This window comes from Crocuta crocuta, unplaced genomic scaffold, assembly GCF_008692635.1.
Source record: "Crocuta crocuta isolate KB4526 unplaced genomic scaffold, BGI_CrCroc_1.0 scaffold128, whole genome shotgun sequence".
NCBI lineage: Eukaryota > Metazoa > Chordata > Mammalia > Carnivora > Hyaenidae > Crocuta > Crocuta crocuta.
Window position 1 is genome coordinate 3,608,738 of NW_027532232.1, and position 20,831 is coordinate 3,629,568.

General features: G+C 38.3%; 1 protein-coding gene across 1 annotated transcript in view; it reads left to right on the top strand.

Moving 5' to 3' along the window:
* CNTNAP2 (contactin associated protein 2) overlaps positions 1–20,831 on the top strand; it is a 1,422,049-nt gene that overhangs the window by 695,175 nt on the left and 706,043 nt on the right. The window contains exon 14 of the mRNA XM_077778041.1: positions 13,637–13,756. Coding sequence (XP_077634167.1) covers positions 13,637–13,756 — 120 coding nt within the window. The remainder of the gene's footprint in view (positions 1–13,636; positions 13,757–20,831) is intronic.

The following is a 20,831-nucleotide window of genomic DNA, read 5'->3' on the forward strand; positions in this document are numbered from 1 at the left end:
AGTCATTTCTGTATATTGTTAACTTATTGCCGGCATCCTGGTCTAGGAATGACTTAGAAGTGCAATTCCACAGCCTATTTTTATACCTACATCCTCATTTGTATTTGAACTTTCTTTTTGTTTATAGGAAATCTCCAAAATGTATTAACCTCCAGAATGTATCAACTTCAGGCCCTGGAAAACCTGAATCTGTCTCTGAGAATAATACCTGCCTTATACCATTGTTATGAAGATCAGTGTAGAAACTTTCTCCCACTTTTGTTCTTTTTCTTCTTTGATTTCTTTTCTAAAATCATATAATAATAATAATAATAATAATATCATCATCCAGGGTCTTGGGTTTTTTTTTTCCCCAAGACATTTTCCAGCCTCAAATAAAATCATAGGTGAAATCTTGATGCATAAAATACACCAGTAATTTACAGGCTTCGAATGGAACTTAAACCCCCACTGTTTGGGGAAATAGTCCTCTCTTTTTTATATAAGTCTCCAAAGAACGACTGTGAGCCTCGAGATTCCATGGGACTCAGTTTGAAACACATGGACCCATTTCACATAAGTGAAAACACTTAACTCACTTCTTTCTTCTCGTAATAAAAATAACTCTAGAAACGTTACATGGACTCCCTTCTTTGCATTCTGTGTTCAGCCTACCATATCTGTCTTTGTTTTTCAGGTTTATGACAATGACTATAATAATAATTATTTCTTAAAGTTTAAATGTAAAGCTAACTGGGATCAAAGACTTATAAGTAAAAAAAATAAACCTTGAAAATCCCAGAAGAAAACACGGGAGAGTAGATGTGCAAAGGAGGCTTTGGGGTGACATCTTAACCAAGGCAGGCAATCTAGGATATGTAAAAGTCCCAAACTTGTGTGTGGTGCATGTGTTCTAAATAGTATCACTGTATGAATAATTAATTGACCAGTAATGTTTGCAGCAGTTAAGACAGATACAAACAGTTCAGAGAAATAGAAAGTGCACAAAGTTGATGTATGGACAGTTCACAGAAAGAACATATCTACATGGCCAGTAAACTTGTGGGGGAAAAATTCCATCTCTCTCATGGTGAGAGAAATGCAAATTAAGTAGCAGCAAGTGACCACATGACATTGATCAGAGTGGCAATTAAGAGTGATAATATCTATGATAGGAAGAAGGTAAAAGGATACGTTCATTTTTACCATTTTCTGGTAAAAATGGAAATTGTTACAGGCCTTCAGAAAGCACTGCTGAAATGTCTATTGAAATAAAAAATAAGTGGCGCCCAAGTGGCTCAATCAGTTGAGCATCCAATGTCAGCTCAGGTCATGATATCACAGCTCCTGAGCTCAAGCCTGGCGTTGGGCTCTGTGCTGACAGCACAGAGCTGTCAACTGTTGATGTGAAAATGACTGTAATCCAGACTGGATTCATTATTATCATATTCTTATTCATTTCCCCCTCTAATTGTAAAAGAAATTAAAGATTAAAGCGTTTGCCAGGTCCTTAATGCTTTCAGGGTCCCTAAGCACCATCCCTTCTGTGCCTCATGACATCAGCCCTGACAGCTCACCCAGAAATCTGTCTATGGCAAATCAGGTAAACTTCAGTGATTTTTACTGCAGTATGGTTGTGGGAGCAAAACCTGGAAACAGAGTGAGGACCCTCAATAGGCAATAGTGGAATAAACTGGATTGTACATAGGATGATCCCATTTTAATACAATAAAGCCAAGAACACATGCCTATGAGTGTGTGAATCACCTGTGCCAGTTATCTTGCAGCCTGACAAATCTCTAAAACTCACTGGCTTCAATCTGCAACAATTTGATCTGTTTATGATAACAGGTTAGTGACATGGAATAGGACAGTCCTTTTACTAGGGTTTATTAAGTTAAATAATAAAGAAGACCTTTAACCAGGGTTAATTCAAGCAGGTACTACCAACTGGCAGCTCATCTGGGGCCGGATGGTCTGTTTTGGCCTCTCTCAGAAGTCTGATGGTTAATCCTTCTCTNATTCTTATTCATTTCCCCCTCTAATTGTAAAAGAAATTAAAGATTAAAGCGTTTGCCAGGTCCTTAATGCTTTCAGGGTCCCTAAGCACCATCCCTTCTGTGCCTCATGACATCAGCCCTGACAGCTCACCCAGAAATCTGTCTATGGCAAATCAGGTAAACTTCAGTGATTTTTACTGCAGTATGGTTGTGGGAGCAAAACCTGGAAACAGAGTGAGGACCCTCAATAGGCAATAGTGGAATAAACTGGATTGTACATAGGATGATCCCATTTTAATACAATAAAGCCAAGAACACATGCCTATGAGTGTGTGAATCACCTGTGCCAGTTATCTTGCAGCCTGACAAATCTCTCTAAAACTCACTGGCTTCAATCCACAACAATTTGATCTGCTTATGATAACAGGTGAGTGACATGGAATAGGACAGTCCTTTTACTAGGGTTTATTAAGTTAAATAATAAAGAAGACCTTTAACCAGGGTTAATTCAAGCAGGTACTACCAACTGGCAGCTCATCTGGGGCCGGATGGTCTGTTTTGGCCTCTCTCAGAAGTCTGATGGTTAATCCTTCTCTCAGTGGAGCCATGTGCCTCCAGTGAGCTAGCCCAGGTAGCAAATGTGTTCTCAAGGGCAAGAGAAGATAAGCCCAAATGGCTATTGACTTTGCAAACATAAGCTTGTATCACATTTTCTAATGTCTTTTCAACCAAAGCAAGTCACATGATCAGATCCAGAATTGGTGGCAGGAGAGACAATTCAAGAGCATGAATAGAGGGAGTTATGATTCATTGGGGGACACAGTCTGTATCATTTTCAAGTTTTAATGCTCATATTTTCCAATAGCTTATTTTCTCATTAAGTTCTAACAACTTTATTTGGCATTTAAAATCAGGCATACTGTCTCATTCATTAAATTAGATAAACAATAGTAAAACATTTTTTAGCCATAAAGTAGTATAAAATATAGTTATCTTTTTTTATTTGAATTGCAAGGACAACTTTACTCAAAACAACTGAAGTTTGCAAAGGAATTAGTACTTTCCAATCAGAACCAGATTTGGTTTTTTGTTAAACTGAGTCTTCTTTATCTAAAAACACCTGGAGAATTTCTCACTCCATTGATTTTCCTCAATGCACATACACACACAGATGTAGATTTTAAAAATCTACTCTTCCTTAAGGACACTCTTCTTCAGTGAAACACACCAAACTCTTTTCCAAACTATTTTTCAACAATAAGAACAAAATAAGATCTTTTTCTTGAGAATGATAAGAATAGTATAAGCAGTAAAATTAATATGAATATGAAAAATAGTTAAAAAAATAATGATGAGATTAGTATTAAACAGTTCAGCATAGCTTACAAGCAGAGAATGTGAGCCATAAGCCTGACTTTATCATACTGTCCTAAGCCAGGTTGTCTAATCCCCTATCTAAAGTGTTTGGGTACTTTTTTATATATCATTTTAAATAACATTTAGCAACTTATAACAATGTTTTATCTCTCCACTTGTCTACCCCATGCATTAGATAGCAAATTCCTCAGCACCAGGATCTATGATTCATTCTACTTATTTCTAGTACAAGCCATTGTACTAGATCTAGTACCACATTAGTAGATATTAGAAAATAAATTAATTGGCAGTAGGAAAGGGAAAAGGACCAGTGTAGAGCAGAGTTGTATTGAAGGAGGGGAATACAGGTGACAGCACATTTGGGTCAATGTTCATGGTTTCATTATCGGGACACAGTGAAAATGAGAGCCATGAGGTTAGAGATGGAAATAGAGGATTGAGTAGATGGAGCAAGAGACAACATAGCCAGTGTCTATAGGATCCAAGCTAATGCTCAGTAGGGTTGCTGAGCTCCACTGTAGAGACCTATTAAGATGAGAAAGCATGAGTTTATAGCATAGATATTTGGTTTTATAGGTTCTTTTCCCCTCCTCTTAGTCTTCCGTATCCTAAAAGTAATAATGAGGAAAATACTGATAGAGCTTCTCCAGAATGAGTCATGAAAACTAGTCAATTTTATGTTTTGTGGAATGAATGTCAGAGAATATCAAGTATGCAGATTTATTTTATTTTTTTTNTGAAGGAGGGGAATACAGGTGACAGCACATTTGGATCAATGTTCATGGTTTCATTATCAGGACACAGTGAAAATGAGAGCCATGAGGTAGGAGATGGAAATAGAGGATTGAGTAGATGGAGCAAGAGACAACATAGCCAGTGTCTATAGGATCCAAGCTAATGCTCAGTAGGGTTGCTGAGCTCCACTGTAGAGACCTATTAAAATGAGAAAGCATGAGTTTATAGCATAGATATTTGGTTTTATAGGTTCTTTTCCCCTCCTCTTAGTCTTCCGTATCCTAAAAGTAATAATGAGGAAAATACTGATAGAGCTTCTCCAGAATGAGTCATGAAAACTAGTCAATTTTATGTTTTGTGGAATGAATGTCAGAGAATATCAAGTATGCAGATTTATTTTATTTTTTTAAAATTTTTTAATGTTTTATTTATTTCTGAGAGAGAGAAAGAGACAGCATGAGCAGGGGAGGGTCAGAGAGAGAGGGAGATACAGAATCTCAAACAGCCTCCAGGCTCTGAGCTAGCTGTCAGCACAGAGCCCGATACGGGGCTCGAACCCACAAATGGAGAGATCATGACCTGAGCCGAAGCCGGATGCTTAACCAACTGAGCCACCCAGACGCCCCTCAAGTATGCATATTGGTATCACCAAGGAATATGGCAGTCATGATGATGTAGAGACAAAAAGTTGTGGTTTTGTGATTAGAATTGCAAAGTTTGGATTACTGTTTTTTTTAAAATAGTAACTTCAAGCCAATACAATTAAGAATGGAAGGACTTGGGAAGAATCAAACAAAAGACAAAAATGGGATGGATATGGATAAGAGAGAGAGAGAGAATAGAATTGAAAAACATAAGTGTAGATTTTACTTTTATTTCCAGAATTTTTTTGAAGGACTTNGAAGACAAAAATGGGATGGATATGGATAAGAGAGAGAGAGAGAGAGAATAGAATTGAAAAACATAAGTGTAGATTTTACTTTTATTTCCAGAATTTTTTTGAAGGACTTGTCAGGGAAGATAAATATAAGCTATTGATTTATTAACAAGAAATCAAAACTTTTTCCTTTTTTTTTCCACCTTATAATTACCCTTTTCCCCTGAGACTTGGACAGGTAAAGAACTCATTAGAGGATGATAATGAATAATATCTCATACAGAAATTGCACTCATGGAAGGATCATGACATAATATTAGCATGCAGAATATCTGTTTTTAAACCGACACTCTATCACCACCATTTGCTATGTGCCAATTATAAGAAAATGATTCCTCCAGGATATAATGTAGTTTACTCAGTGCATTCATTCAAGCTTTAAAAAAAATTCAAAGAGACAGAGAACGTATGAGGTTAATATTAAGGTGTTAATGAGGACCTAGGTATTGTGAAGCTTACATTGTGCTAATTAAAAATAATTGCATGGTCTTAGAATTAGAGAGCTCTCACAGGGGAAGTTCTCAAGGCCACTTCTTCCTCTCTGGATTTCCAGCTTGGTTGTGTAAAAGTAGTTACCTTAACAGGAATAATGAGATTCTGGGAAAAGTAGGTTCTTCAACCAAATTCACTAGGGTGTGATTGACATTGGAAAGTCAAATTCATGGTTTCAAATGACAAATATCTCATTTTAGTAGATAAATTTATTTTTGAAAGAAGCATTAAGAACAAAAGGTGACTTAGTCCCAAAGACTATCCTATTCTGAATGTCACCAATTCACATATGCCCCAGGCCCCTTTCAAGGGCCAAGAAAAACTGTTTTGTCATTTTCTGGTGCATCCCTATTTTCCACTGAAAGACTTCTTTGTTAATTCAAGGATGGAGTCTCTGGAGAACAGATGTCCATTTCTTAGCCTCTTATTTCTGGTCCCCACACAAATCTGTAGCAAGTACATGGTCCTTCCACTCTAAGAAAGCAGGAAAGTGAAGACGTTCATAAACCATCAATACCCAAAATGTCATGTTACAGCATTTACTAGTAAATGAGCTATAAAATTATTTTATGCCTCTTTCTAATTTTATTTCAAATCATTAGAAGTGACATTTTCCCTTTCTGGACAATCGGGAAAAGACTACTTATGATATTCCAAACATAATCTTTATATACATGTTCATTTTTGACTTGTAATTAATTTTTTAACATGTTTCATCCTTGACGACTTCTAAAGACCCACATGCTGTAGAAGGTAATAACGGGGAGGATATACGTTATATGCTTACATACCTATCACAAATTATGAGGTGTCAAAGGGGTCAAGGAGAGCCTTCTTCAGATCATCAGCATCAGCAGAGCTCTGGAGAACTGTTGCTTTGTACTATTCAGAGCACCCAGCATAAGACCTTGAACATATGAGCCAAAAATAATGATTTTATCTGGAAGATATTTCTCTCTTAAAGTTATAGCAGTGGAATATGTTGGACATCCCTCCTCCACATCATCTATAAGTTAGAAAAGCTCACACGTAGGGTAGAGAACTTGGCCCAGTCATTTGGCACCTATGTGTCTGTATTAGTTTCTCAGGACTGCTATAACAAAGAACCACAAAAAAAGGCGAGTTAACAGAAAATTGTTGCCTCATGGTTTTGGAGGATATAATTCTAAAACTAAGGTATCTGCAGGGTTGATTTCTTCTATGACCTGTGAGGGAGAATTTGTTCTATATTCCTCTACTAGCTTCTTTCTGGTGGCCTCAGACATTCTTTAGCTTGTCGTTGGCATTCTTCCTCCGTATTTATATTGTCTTCCCTTGTATCTGTTTCTTTGTCCAAAGTTCCCCTTTGTAAAGTCCTCTTGGATTAGGCCTGCTTTAATGATCTTATCTCAACTTAACCATCTTCAATACCTTATTTCCAAATAAGGTCACCATCACAGGTACTGGGGATTAGAACCTCAACATCTTTTGGGGAGGGATACATTTCAATCTATAGCAACATCCTTTTTGAATCATCAGTGTTCATGTGAAAACTGAAGCCATGGTACAGAATCACAGATATATGCTTTCTTCTCTATCCCCTGGTACATTAATGTTTTAATCATATGTTTGTATATGTTAATCACTACTTAGTATGGTATTCAAGACCTTTATTGTCATAAGTGGAGGATATTATAGGGTTAAGAACTGTGAAAACAGTTTTTAAAGTGGAAATCTTAATATATTTGATGACACAAAATATATTTATAGATCAAGAACTACATTTTCAAAGCTATAAGACAAAAACGGGGAATACAAATATCAGAAAACACAGATTTTAGTCTTTATATTATAGCCAAATTATGTCAATAGAAGAACATTGACAATAAGCGGGCAAAATTCGTAGCTGTACATTCCACAAAACATTTTTTAAAAATCTCTCCAATATACATTTGAAAATAAAATTTCTAATTATTAATAAAAATACAAATAAAACAGTAATTAAAAGAGGTATATTTTCCTCTTTTTCAAATAGAAAACTATTGTTCTTTTTTTATTTTAAATCAGAGTCTAGACAGTGCTGGTGAAGATGCATTTGCAGGCAAAGTTGTCGCTTTTATAAAAGATTCTCCATAATCTTATGTCTCCAAAATTGATCATCAGAATTTAGAGATCACTTTATTGTGGGAGAAAGGTGGTAATGAGTCCCTGACAGCCACTAATAGCATGGCCATCATGGATTCTGCATTGTAAGCAATTACCTTATCTTCTCACACCATTGAAGGATGTCTAAACAGAGGTAAGAAAAGAGGGACCTAGCTTTCGAAAAGAGAACAAAATACAAGTTCACCAAAATTTGTGGCTGGGACAAGAAAACAAGGCGTTATCTTTTTCTTGTGTATTATTTTTCAAAATTCATCAAAAGGCGTTCTTTCGAGAATTAGAAATACTCACATTTTTAAAACAAATGAGTCTGTCTCACACATCCTAACAAATATCATCACCCTGAAATATTTGAAGTCCCTCAAATTGGCTCACTAAATGTATTGCCTGTTTTTGGCCCTCTTTCTGTTCCCATTTTCTGCAGCAATTCAGACTTTTGAGAGTTCTTCTTCTCCTTGGACATAATTCCTCCTTTATATTCTGTCCAGACTCTGACCATTCCTTAATTGTGCTTTATCTGCCAGCACATTAGGCCCATTGCACATCTTTGCTCTTCAACCTTTTGCTCTTCCCTCTGCCTGCGAGTTGGCGTTCCTTCAGATGCCTCATGCCATGTGTTCACATGAGCAGGGCGAGCATGTCTCGTGGTCTCAGGTTGGGACTGAGAGGGCAGAGGATGCACATGTTGTTTATTGTTCTACTGATGGTTTTAACTTCAGGGCCATATGGACCTTTAAAGTTCAGTATGAACTTTTGACTTTGCTCTTCCATCTTTATTACTCTTCTTGGTACTTCTTTTGTTAATCAGCAACACTAGGAACACAGTTGATGCTTAATAACATTTGTTCATTAAGTAGAGCAGTTGTAATGTTTTTATATAGTTGTGATAAGCAGAATAATGCCTCCTCCCAGGGGTCCTAGTCTATGGCACCTGTGACTATATTACCATATACGGCAAAGGGACTTTATGATTAAGTTAAGGACTGTCACATGAGATTATCCTGGATTGTCTGGGTGTACCTACTGTGATCAGAGGGCTCCTTAAAAGAGAGAAATAAATGTGACAGGGAAAGCAGGGAATCAGAGTAATAGAGTGTGAGAAGGACTAGCTTAGAAGATAGAGAATTGAGACAATGAGCAGGGGATGCGGGTGGAGTCTAGAAGCTGAAAGAGGTGAGAAAATAGACTCTCCGCCAGACTTTTGAGAAGGAGAACAGCCCCTATAGGCACCTTGAATTTAGACCAGTGAAACCCATCTCAAACTTCTCCAGAACTGTAAGATTAAGTTCGTGTTGTTTCAGTCCATTAATGTTTGCTTGTTTGTTACAGCAGCCACGTGAAACTAATAAGCTATACTTCGTCATTTTCCATTGTAACTGATATACTACCACACAGACAACATTCATTGTTTAATAAAAATGTATAATATACTTAGGATACACCACTTTCTGGAATTTTGCATGCTATGAAATCCAGTGTGATGTGTTCAATCGTAGTGTTTCTGAACCTCTGAAATTTATTTACAAATATGTAGAATAATATGAGGCCTTTTCTTTGGGACTAGAAGTCACAGCAGAGAAAAATTACTTTTCCAATAGATCAATGGACTTGATGAGTCTGTTTATTTCCCCATTGGCTCAATTGCCTCTCTGCACTTCAGCAGTCTACTAGCAAAACTCCATTACTGATGGCTCACACACTTGTTTTTCTTCATTGGCTTCTGCCTTAGCCCTCGTGCTCTGTCATCTCCTCAGTCTTCATGTGCACAAATTGTACAACCCAGCTATGCCTCCACTGGTTACAAAGCTAACTGGCTGAGGCATGCAGGGTAAATGCTTTGGTTAGCTCATTCTTGGCATTAAAATGTCAATAGATTCAATGCTTTTTAGTTGACAAGGTGTTTGTGATTTCACTTAATCATTACTATAACTTAGTGAAGGAGGTATCATTGCCTACATTTTATAGCTAATAAAACTAAAAGTTAAGGGGGGGTTTCTGTGTAGGAAATGACAGAAAGGATATTTGAATGAAAATCTCTTCATTCCTCATTCAGTTATAAAACTAATGCAGTTTCATTATATCCAGCTGTCCTTGCCATCTTACCTCCATGCCATTATTCTAGATATGGATTTTGCAAGTGTATTTTTAATGATAATGTAACTAACACACAATGTAAAGAAATATGGAAAACAGAAAAGTATGAAGTTTTATTTCATCCATAGTATTATTAATCAAATATAACCACTGTTACCATGTGGGTGTGTTCATCCAAGTGTATTTCTTTTGACATCTGTTTTTTATTTAGTTGTTTTTTTTAATTTGAGAGAGAGAGAGAGAGATTGCCAGCAGGGTAAAAGGACAGAAGGAGATAGAGAAAGAAGATCTTAAGCAAGCTCGCTGCTCAGCGCAGAGCCCAATGCAGGGCTCGATCCTGAGCCAAAATCAAGAGTCAGACACTCAACTGACTGAGCCAGCCAGCCAGGCATCCCTATTTTTATTTAGGGGTTTGTATCCCACTCTCTTTTCACTGTTTTGAGTGAAATGAGGTGGTGTTCCAGCTTTATTTAAAACCCTACTGTCTTGCCTTTCAGTGTTCTACTTTTTTTTTCCTTTTTATATCTAAATATAAAAAAAAAGAATTAGCCTACCCTTCCTGAGTTAACTTTTTCCCTGGATTGGAAACACACAGTCAGGACCAGCAGTATCAGCATCACTTGGAAGCTTGTTACAACTGCAAATTCTTTGCTGAATCAAAATCCTTGGGGGGAAGCCCAGGAATCCCCATCTTAAAAAGCTCTCGAGGTGATCCTTCACACACGATAAAATTTGGACTGAAGTACTTGGTGTCCATTTCTGTTGATGAGGCAAACGCAGCTAGATCGCCTGTTGTAGGTTAAAGTCGTGCAGAATAACTGTCACACATTGAAAAAAAAGAGAGACAAGCATCTTGCACACCCAGATTTCCCTCAGCTACAGGCCTTCAGCCTTGGCTCTTAGTGAATTCCTTGCATTAAGGTCTATAGCCCTCTTTAGAATGCTTAGATGCTTTCTTAGACATGCAGGAGTTACTCGTGCTTCTTGCCATCAGATCATGCTTTCTTTAGTTCTGACAGCTTTTCTTAAACATCTACCGTGTTAGATTACATGGAGTAGGAAAGAGAAATGTGTCTTCTAGACCCTCCTCACAAGATAAATCACAGCCTTGTTAGGAAATAAAATTTTATATATGAAATTTAATGACCAACATTCAATCAAGTCCTAAATTGACTATAATCAGGTAATACTGTATATGAGATGAGCAACGAATGCCCCGTACTGTACAGACCGGACCATTGACTAGGGAGAGCCTCCTTAGAAAGGAGGACTGTGAATGGGACCTAATTAATACATATTATATTAATCATAAAAATTCCACCTATTAAATGTTGACCATGGACCAGATAAAATGGTTAAGCAATTTGTGTTGTCATGTCCTCTACCTCTTGTAACTGTATTTCAATGTACCTGATCCCTCTTCTCCAGACAAGGCTAAATGAGATTAAGCACTTTGCCAGCGTTCTATAAATAGTACTTCACAGAGTCAGAATTTCACCCTAAGTCTGTTTGGCTGCAGAGCCCTGTTTCTTCTTATTTCTGCCTTAATAGTTAACTCTGGTATTAACTATTGAGATTGAGAAAGAGGCTTGTAATGTATTGCAGATAAAGGTAACCCCAGAAAGGGTGAGCAAGCTCCTGTGTCAAATCTGCCTGACCAGCATGCGAGCACTAGGCTGGCAAATCACCAAAACCAGGAAACATCTGTTAGGTTTATGGAAGGTCTTGTAGGCATAGATAGTGATCTGGGATATAATATCACAGTCACTGAAAAATCATTACATATTTTTTAACATAATGAAAGTAATGATTTAGGACCAGACTAACATTGGGTTAAAAGAATAATTATTTGAGAAGGGAGGAGATGTTTGGGTAGGACAATTAATTAATCATGTGATTATTGTAAACAGATACCACATGATAAGGAAAATGGGATGTTTACTGGGAGAAAAGAGAATGACTCATGATTAAATATTTAAAAAAGAAATGTGAAAGCTTTTAATGGCAGATTGGCCAAACGGACTAACAGGAGAACTTTAGAATTCTAACCTGACATTCTGGATCATTTTGAGCCACACACAAAAATTGTAATTATCTGATGAGAGGTTACAAAAAAATAGAAGCCAATTAAAAACTGTGCGTTTAGGTCATTCTGAACTCTTTTTCTTCCTAACTGCCTACACTCACCTGGTCTCCATCTCCAGTTGATTTTAAAAACATGTGAATTGGTACCATCTACTTCATCCGTCCTCACACTTTCTTATGGAAACAGCCATCCATCACCTGGCCTATGACAATGACATCCTCTGTGCACTCATGAATTTCTGAATCACTTCCCATTGTTTTGCTATAGTTTTCTTTCTAAGACCTACATCTAATTATAGCATCTTCCTGCTTAGAGTTTAAAAAATCTTCCTCGCTGCCCTTTATTGCAATATTTTACTTGGCGTGGCATTCAAAATTAGAGCTACCATAGTTTATTATCCAAATAAGAGACTTGGGAGACTGAAATTGGGCATATTAATCATCACACTGAGACAAAAGGCACACGAGCCCTGCATAACTCTCCATCTGCATCCTCTTCCAGTGGTACCTTATGCGTGAGTAATGCCACAATAATTAGTGAACAAACCCAACCCCAAATGTTCTTTATCTGTGTTGCTCACAGCTGTATTTGTGTTGCCTAATCCCCTGCTCAGCACATCATAGATACTCAATAATTTGTAGAAGGAAGGGAAGGAGGAAAGAAGGACTAAGTAAAACAAAGAATTTGAGAATTATTTTAGTCTAGTGTGTTGTTGTAGACATGAAATGGAATCGGAGGCCTAACATCTTTGGAGAGGAAACTACGGGTAGCCAAAGGGAGGCACAGAGAACATGGAAGAGGAGAGGAATGTGGAAAAGAGAGGTCCTGGAATCAGACCCGATTGATTGAAGAATGACACGTCTCAACCATGTGAATTCCAATGTACTTTCCCAAAAGATTACTACATGTCCATCTGATGATAGCTCTTTACCAGACGTAGTTCTTAGTTTTGTAAAGAGATCTTTCAAAGTCATCATAAATGTCATTGTAGAGCTGTTTTAAAAAGTCTTCCCAATGGTATTCTAGAAGTTGTAACTACAAGGGAGATATGTAAATGTTCATTTTGTACTTTTAAAAACAGGCGCAGTCTCTGTGAGAAAAGAAAATGTATCAGGGGCATGGGAACAAAAAGGAAAACAATAAGAAAGAACCTGTAATTTAATTACATTAATGTCAGCTTTCCACACAAACTAGATGTGATGTAATTAAAACACCTGTAATAAAATGAAGCAAAGACGTGACTTTCCTTTTTCCTGAAATGAAGGAAGATTAGAAATCCCATGCTGTTTGAGGGGAATTTATACTATCTATGCAAAAAAAAAGAAAAAAAAAAGAGAGAGAGAGAGAGAGAGTGTGTGTATGACAGAGAGAGAGAGAAAGAAAGAATTTTCTCTTAGTTGAGAGCCCAATATAACAACCAATGTTTATGGCCTTTCAAAATAAACCCCTTACAGTAAGGACATGATATCTATAAATAACTACAGGTCAAATATTTTTTCACCAATTATGAGCCTTAATGCAATGAACATTACATTTATTTAACAGTTTATTGATTGTTTTATATATTGTTTCCAACTATAAAAGCCATAGCAGGAGCTTGCGATCTTTGTTAGGTCAGAAATGCATATAGAGTAAGAACCAAATCATGAATTTAAGTGCAGAGACAAAGCACACCCTCTCCCAACAGGAGGGTATGCTGCTCGCCAGTGGCTGGCCAGTAGTGGATGTAGCTGGGGCGCCCATCTGGGGAGCCATTTGCTCTGTCCTGTTCTCATGTTGGCTATTCTGTTCCAGCGATCTATGAGCCTTCCTGTGAAGCATACAAACACTTGGGCCAGACGTCAAATTACTACTGGATAGATCCTGATGGCAGTGGGCCTCTGGGGCCTCTGAAAGTCTACTGCAACATGACAGGTAACTGCACCATATTTATGTTTCACCAACACTTCTTTTCTACGTGTTGAGCATGAACAGTACTACCAAGGTGTATTTCTTCTGGGTCACATTCTTATCACAGCGTGTAATAAGCTAGATATTGTTGGATTGGTTCAGTAAAACGGTGAAATGTTTGTCTACAATAAAATCTTCTAACCTGTTTTTTTTTTTGAAAGTCCACCTTCTGACTTGAGCAGTACATAATTCACATTTTAAAATATCAGTACGTAGGGGGAAGACCCAAGAAGTGAAATTGAAGGTTGAAGTCCCTAGAAAGGACTGGCTCGTGAAACAGACTCCACGGGTAATGTAGACTGAGGAACGTATCACTGCTCAACTGTCCACACTGCCCATGTGAAAGGAAGCTTATGGACCATTCCAGATCTTTCCTGGCCCCCATAGTTATAGAAGGAGATTTTCTGGGTACTGAAATCTTATTCTGGCAGCACCTGCGGTTTTCACAAAATGTATCTGGAGTTTTCTACGTCAGTAGAGAACCTAGCTTTTCTTCACTTCCATATTAAATTTCAGGGTTATGAAAGGAAATTGTGGGTTCTTGTAAACTCCCACAATGTGTAAGAGGTACATATCTCTAAGAGCAGATTTTCCATCAGACACTTAGTAATGTCTTACCCTCCAAAGTAGAAGAGTGTGAGGCATGTACTATTCACTGGTTCCAGGAAAGGATCAGCATTTGATGGACATTCCTGAGGCATTTGATTATAACAGTAATGATTATATGATGCTCTTTATAATGATTACTACATGATCTGTCTACTTTGGGTCAGATACCGTGATGAATTCTTTACTTAGAATACCTGGTTTGCATCATGCCTCACATTATTTATCAAGTTTCATAAAACTTAATAAGCCTCAGTAGGTTTATCTGTAAAATGGATTAATAGTAATATCTATACCTACCTCATAATATCATTATGTAAATGAAAGAAGATAATGTATATATGGTTCTTCACATGTTGTCTGACACATGGCAAACTTCCAGTAAACTTTACCCGGGAGTAAGGTATTATTATTTTGTTGAAATATTAGAGAGTTAAGTATCTTGCTTATATTATTCAGACAAGATTCAAATACAGATTTGTTTGAGGCCAATGGTTCTTAAATCTGATTCTTTAGAATCCCTTATGGGGTTTCTTGTTCTTGTGTTTGTTTTCCATACATATGGGCTCAACCTCTGGAGACTTTGATTGAGTAGTTTGTTGGCTCATTCACCTTCAGGGAACGTTTCCAGTATAATCTTAAACTGGAGGGCAGGGAGAGACCCAAGAAAGAAGTGGGTCACTCCAGGTTGGCAGGTGGCAGTTTTAAGAAGCACAAAGATGGCCACAAAATCTTTGAGGTTTATAAAGCAGCCTTAACCAGGTCCAGTCATGTGTACTGTACAGGTGTTCTCAACATTTCATCACCATCTTAACTCTGTGTTCTTGGAGCAACCTCTGGGACAGAAAAAGACAAGTGGAACCCATATTCCAAGGACAGGAGAAGGTGACGTTCTGGAGTGAGAAGCCTTGGAGTGCTTGGGTTCAGTTTTTGGGACAATCAGTAGTCACCTCTTTTCGATGACATTCCCCAACATAGGGATGAAGTGGAAATAGGATTGTGCCACTCAAAGGGAGAACCCTGAACAGCATTGTGGGTAAGCAGACCCCCGTGGAAAACTCCCAGCAATGTCAGGAACAGGAAGCCAGGCATGGCCCAGAACAGAAGGAAAATGATAAGGACAGGAATATAGTATATAGAGAAAATGGTAAAATGGGAGCTATCCTCCCCAAAATATCCTTCCATCCCAAGACCTCTAAACATGTCCCAGAGAAGAAACCCACTTCCCAGAAAGCTTGATCTAAGAGTTTATTGATCGTTGGACTTGTCAGTGCACTCAAGTCTTTTCTTGTTTACCTTCATTTTAATCCTATTTGAACTCAGCTATAATCGATGAGAACTTGATTTAATCTATAAGAATCTTGATTTTTATTTCCTCTAATATATAAAAAAATATGATTTTGGTTTAGCCCAATACTCTAAACACAATCTGGACAATAAAGAGTACAGTACCACTTTATACAGTAAGAATATCATTCTTCTTGTATCATTCAAGATAGTTATGAATATCAGTGTGTCAGGGGCCATTGAAGGCCAGCAGGCATTCTTTGGCATTTTGCCATCCATCAACCCTTTCTTCATCTGGAAAGAACATGAACTTGACATCATTAGGACAGTGTGGTACCACACAGGTTGGTTTGGGCTGTTGCATTCCAAGAAATATATGTTGAAGAGGAGGAGGGAATGACAGCATGAGAAATTCTGTGAAGTCTCCCTATATCTATCACTCTACATACTGAGAAAGTGAATATGCACCTTACGGTATAACATTTGTATTAAAGAGTAGAGCCGTCCCACTTCTCAGTGACCTAAATGTAATGGGGTGTTATGACTATTGAATATATCCCATATTTTAAAAATAGGAGCAAGACATCTTCTCTGGGGAACAATGTCTTGGCATTGAACATCCTTTTTTCTTTCTTTCTCTGGATGGGGTGGGATGGGGGAGAGCTTTTCACTTTTACAGACGTGAAAATTTTAAGGAAAGGCATCTCACTGACAGATAATATCTGATGTAGATTTGGGTAGAAAATAAAGACACTATTGAAAATTACTTTTGATTTAGACCTATTCTTTGGAAAACTTTCAATTCAATTAGTAACTTAAAAGATAACACAAATGAAATGGAAACACAATTAATTTAGGGCCTGACAGGAAGAAGGGAGTCTCCCTTGATTTTTGGACAAGGAGTTCCTCCAGATAATTGTTACCACACTTCTGTCAACTGATGTCTCCAAGTTGTATTTGCTTGTTTAACATTATCAAATAAACAATGTATTCCTTATCCTCATTAGGTTTCATAGTGAATCATAAGGGAGGGCTTGAAGTGCATCCTTTTAGACAATTTTATTGTTCGATTTAGTCCACAATTTCAACCTGTTGATATCTTTTGGTCACCTAAGCTAACTGTTTTTGTTACATCCTCAGTTTCTTCATCACAATGCCTCTTGCAAATCATCCTTATTTTCACCCCCAATTCTTAATCATATTTTCTTTAAAAACTAAACACACAACTACTACATGACTCTGCAGTTGTGCTCCTGGACATTTACCCCAGGGGAATAAGGACATGTTCACATGGAAACCTGTGTGCAGGTGACCATAGCAGGCTTACTGGTAAGAGCCACAAACTGGAAAGAACCCAGATACCCTTCAACATGTGAAAGTCTAGATAGAGCTGGTGCATCCATGCTGTGGGCTACTCTTCAGCAATAAAAAAAAAAAAAAAAAAAAAACTCTTGATCAAATGCAACAGAAATAAATCTCCAGAGAATTATGCTGAGTGAAAAAATATCCAGTCTCAAAAGATTATATACTGTCTGATTTCATTTATAGAACATTCTTGAAATGACAAAATTATGGAAATGGAGAACAGAGTAATGGCTGCTGGGGGTTGGAGGAGGGATGGGGTGGCAGTGCAGTAGGTGTGGTTATAGAAGGGCAACATGGGGGACTCATGTTGGAAATGTTTAGTGTCCTAACCGTACTTCTGTCAATGTCCTGGTTGTGACGCTGTACTCCAGCTTTGCAAGCTCGCACCACTGGGGCAAGTGAAGGAGGGTGCAAGGGACCTCTCTCTCTAATTTATCACAATGGCATATGGATTTACATTACTCAAGGAACATTTTTAATTAAAAATATATGATACACACCAAAAAAAAAAATCCCAAAGATTGTGAATATTTTCACCGTCTTTATGGAAAAACAGTAAGAGTATTTAAGGATACCTCTAGACTCCCTTTTCCCAGGTTGTTGCTGTTTTTTTGTTTTAATTCATATATTCACTATGCATCAGGAACTGTGCCATGTGAGATACGTGGATAACTAAATGCCTTCACAATAAATAATAAAACACATATTAAAAAAGCAAAAAATTGGGGCACCTGGGTCGCTTAGTCCATTAAGCATCCAGCTTCAGCTCAGGTCACCATCTTGTGCTTTGTGGGTTCAAGTGTGGCTTTGTGACAGCTCACAGCCTGGAGCCTGCTTCACATTCTGTGTCTCCCTCTCTCTCTGCCCCTCCCTCGCTTGCTTGCTCTCTCTCTCTCTCTTTCTCTCTCCCTCTCAAAAATAAACATTTTAAAAAGGCAAACAAATAAGTAATTTTTCTATAAAGAAAAGTAATGGAATTCTGAGGACATATTTATTTTGGATACTGTATTTTAGATAATGCCTCTATCGGGAAGCAACATTTTAGCCAAAATCTAAAGTATGAAAAGAGACAAAGCACTCCAGAAGGTGAGGAGGGAAATGAGCCCTCTGAATAAACTTTGCAAGGCATGAAAGAGTTTGTTTCCTTCCAAGGACCTGACACCCAAGTAGCCAGAGTCTGGAGAATAGTGAGCCTTGGAGAGGGGCGCAAAGTGAAGTTTCCAGCTAGGCAAGGCCAGAGCAGACCAGGCAGTAAGGATGGAGGCACAGAGAAAAGCTTGTTTTTTATGTTTTCAATTATTTTTCAGTACGGGGGTTGGGACTCCATGGAAAAGTTTTAAGCAGAAGAATGAGAGGGTCTTGTTTAAAAATACCATTGGGGGTGCCATGAGTCACAGAGTAACTGAGACCAGTTCTGGAGTTTTCATCAAAGTCCCAGGAAGCACCATCTCCTCCTTGAACTAGAGTGGTCACAGTTTAAGTGATGAGAAATAGATGAATTTTAGGTCTATTCTGAAGGTAGACTTGTCAGGACAGATGACAGATTGGGAGAGGATGGCTAAAGGCAGTTATCAAGAATAACTCCTGAATATATGAACTGAATGACTGGGTGAATTATGGTGCCATTGGGAGATATGGACAATTAAGGGAAGAACAGAATTAGAGAAAATTCAAGAAGTCAGTTTTGGAATAGTTAAATGTGAGGTACTATATACCATCTAACTTGAGAATTAAATTTTGCAGTTATAGTAAGACCTCACAAAGGATATTTGGGTGAGGTATAAATGTGCTAATTGTTAGCATATGAATACATGAGAAATAAAAATATCACTTAGGGGTTGATGTAAACAAGGAAAAGGCATCTCAGGAATGAGTTCTCAGGAACTCAACAGAGATCAGGTTTCTGGTGATGAAATAACATGTAAGTGTATAGGAGAATGTAACAGAGTAAGTGGAGGAAGAGCATCTAAGAGCATTTTGGGGGAAAATGGGTCATCCCTATGGAAGTTGAAGTGACTGCTTGGGTCGTAGAGAATGGTGAAAAGTGTTGAGGGTGGAGAGTAACTCTGAATCAATGCAAATGTCTATAATGAACAAGGCAATGCACCTAAGTATGGAAAGTAATGCCAAGTGGAGGCAGGGAATGTGATGTGGCTGGAAGTGACCAACCTCCAAAGGTTTGCATAGACGACTCTAGGAAACTGTAGAATCAGCAGCTACCATAGACTCAGGGACCAGCAAAATCTCCCACACAACAGCAGACTCATGAGCTGAGTCTTAAAGAGCAAGTGAGTGTTGTGGGGCCTGGAAAATTTGGGTGAGGGTGTAGAAAAAATTGATCAACTTATACAATACTTTGTATAGCATGTAAAAGCAGTTGAAATTTGGTCCTGAGAGAAAAGCAAGCATTTGATGATATTGTATTTTTTTAGAGAGAGAGGGGCCACAAGTGAGTGAGGGGCAGAGAGAGGGACAGAGAGACAGAGAGAGAGAAAAGCAGGGCTCCTGCTTTTCACAGAAGTGGGGCTCATGCTCACCCAGTGCGGAACTCAAACTCACCAACTGTGAGACCATGACCTGAGCCAAAGTCAAATGCATGATGACTGAGCCACCCAGGTGCTCCAATGATACTGTAATTTTAAAGCATGACTTTAGCAGCTGTGAGTAGGCTTCTCCAAAGGAAATGTAGACATAGAACAGGGAGACAAGTTAGAAAGCCCCGGTTGTGATCCAGGAGGTGAAACTGAGATTTAAGGTGGTGGCAGTCAGGTAAAGGAGGAGATTGACTTCATGGGTATTTAGGAAGTTGAGTTAGCCAAACTGTGGCTGGTGTAATATGAGTTGAAAATGATGCCTAGCTTTCTGCTTTGGGTAATTCCATGAGGTAGAGCACAGCAGGCCTGGGGCAGATTAGGAAAGGGACGTGCCTGTAGCTCAGCTTGGGACAGCTGTCCCCTAGGCACATGCAAACAAGTGCCCTGTAGGGCTTTCAGTAGTGTCTCAGTTTCCAGCTTCCTTGTAAATGAAATGTAGGAATTGAAATGTGAGGATCCCTACACTGCCTCCCATTCTTAAAAAAAAAAAAAAAGCAGAGAGAGAGGAAAAGAAAAAAAAAATTCTATTATTACCATGGAACATGAAAGAAAAATATCACTACTTGCTGTCAAATAATCTAGCGATAGAATCCTCTTATCTCAAATAAGCTTGAATTTACTCATTTCTTGGCCAAGTCTGACACAAATTGGCACTCTTCATTTTCTACCATGAGGCAGGTCTCCTACTATACAATTCTTCTTTTGACTATTTGCAGTCCAGGGCTACCTGGCTTGGAAATTAGGGGGTGCCCTAAATGACAGAGCACTTCAAGGACTGTGGAGTTTGTATTGAGGAGAGAATGCATTCCCTGAATCCTTTCTGGAAGAAGACATCGTTCTATGGAAGCGAAAGCCTGGCTTTCTTTTTCAGATCTTATGGCATATTATAAAATGTAATCATAGTCACTCTCGCCCTTCTCCACTCTGACCCTCTCTCCAAGAATTTGCTGTTGTAGGGGCGCCTGGGTGGCTTAGTTGGTTAAGCGTCCGACTTTCGCTCAGGTCATGATCTCACGGTTCGTGGGTTCAAGCCCCGCTCGGGTTCTGTGCTGACTGCCAGCTCAGAGCCTGGAGCCTGTTTCGGATTCTGTGTCTCCCTCTCTCTCTGACCGTCCCCTGCTCGCGCTGTCTCTCTCTCTCCTAGAAGTAAATAAAACATTTAAAAAAAAAAAAGCCATTTGGTGAAA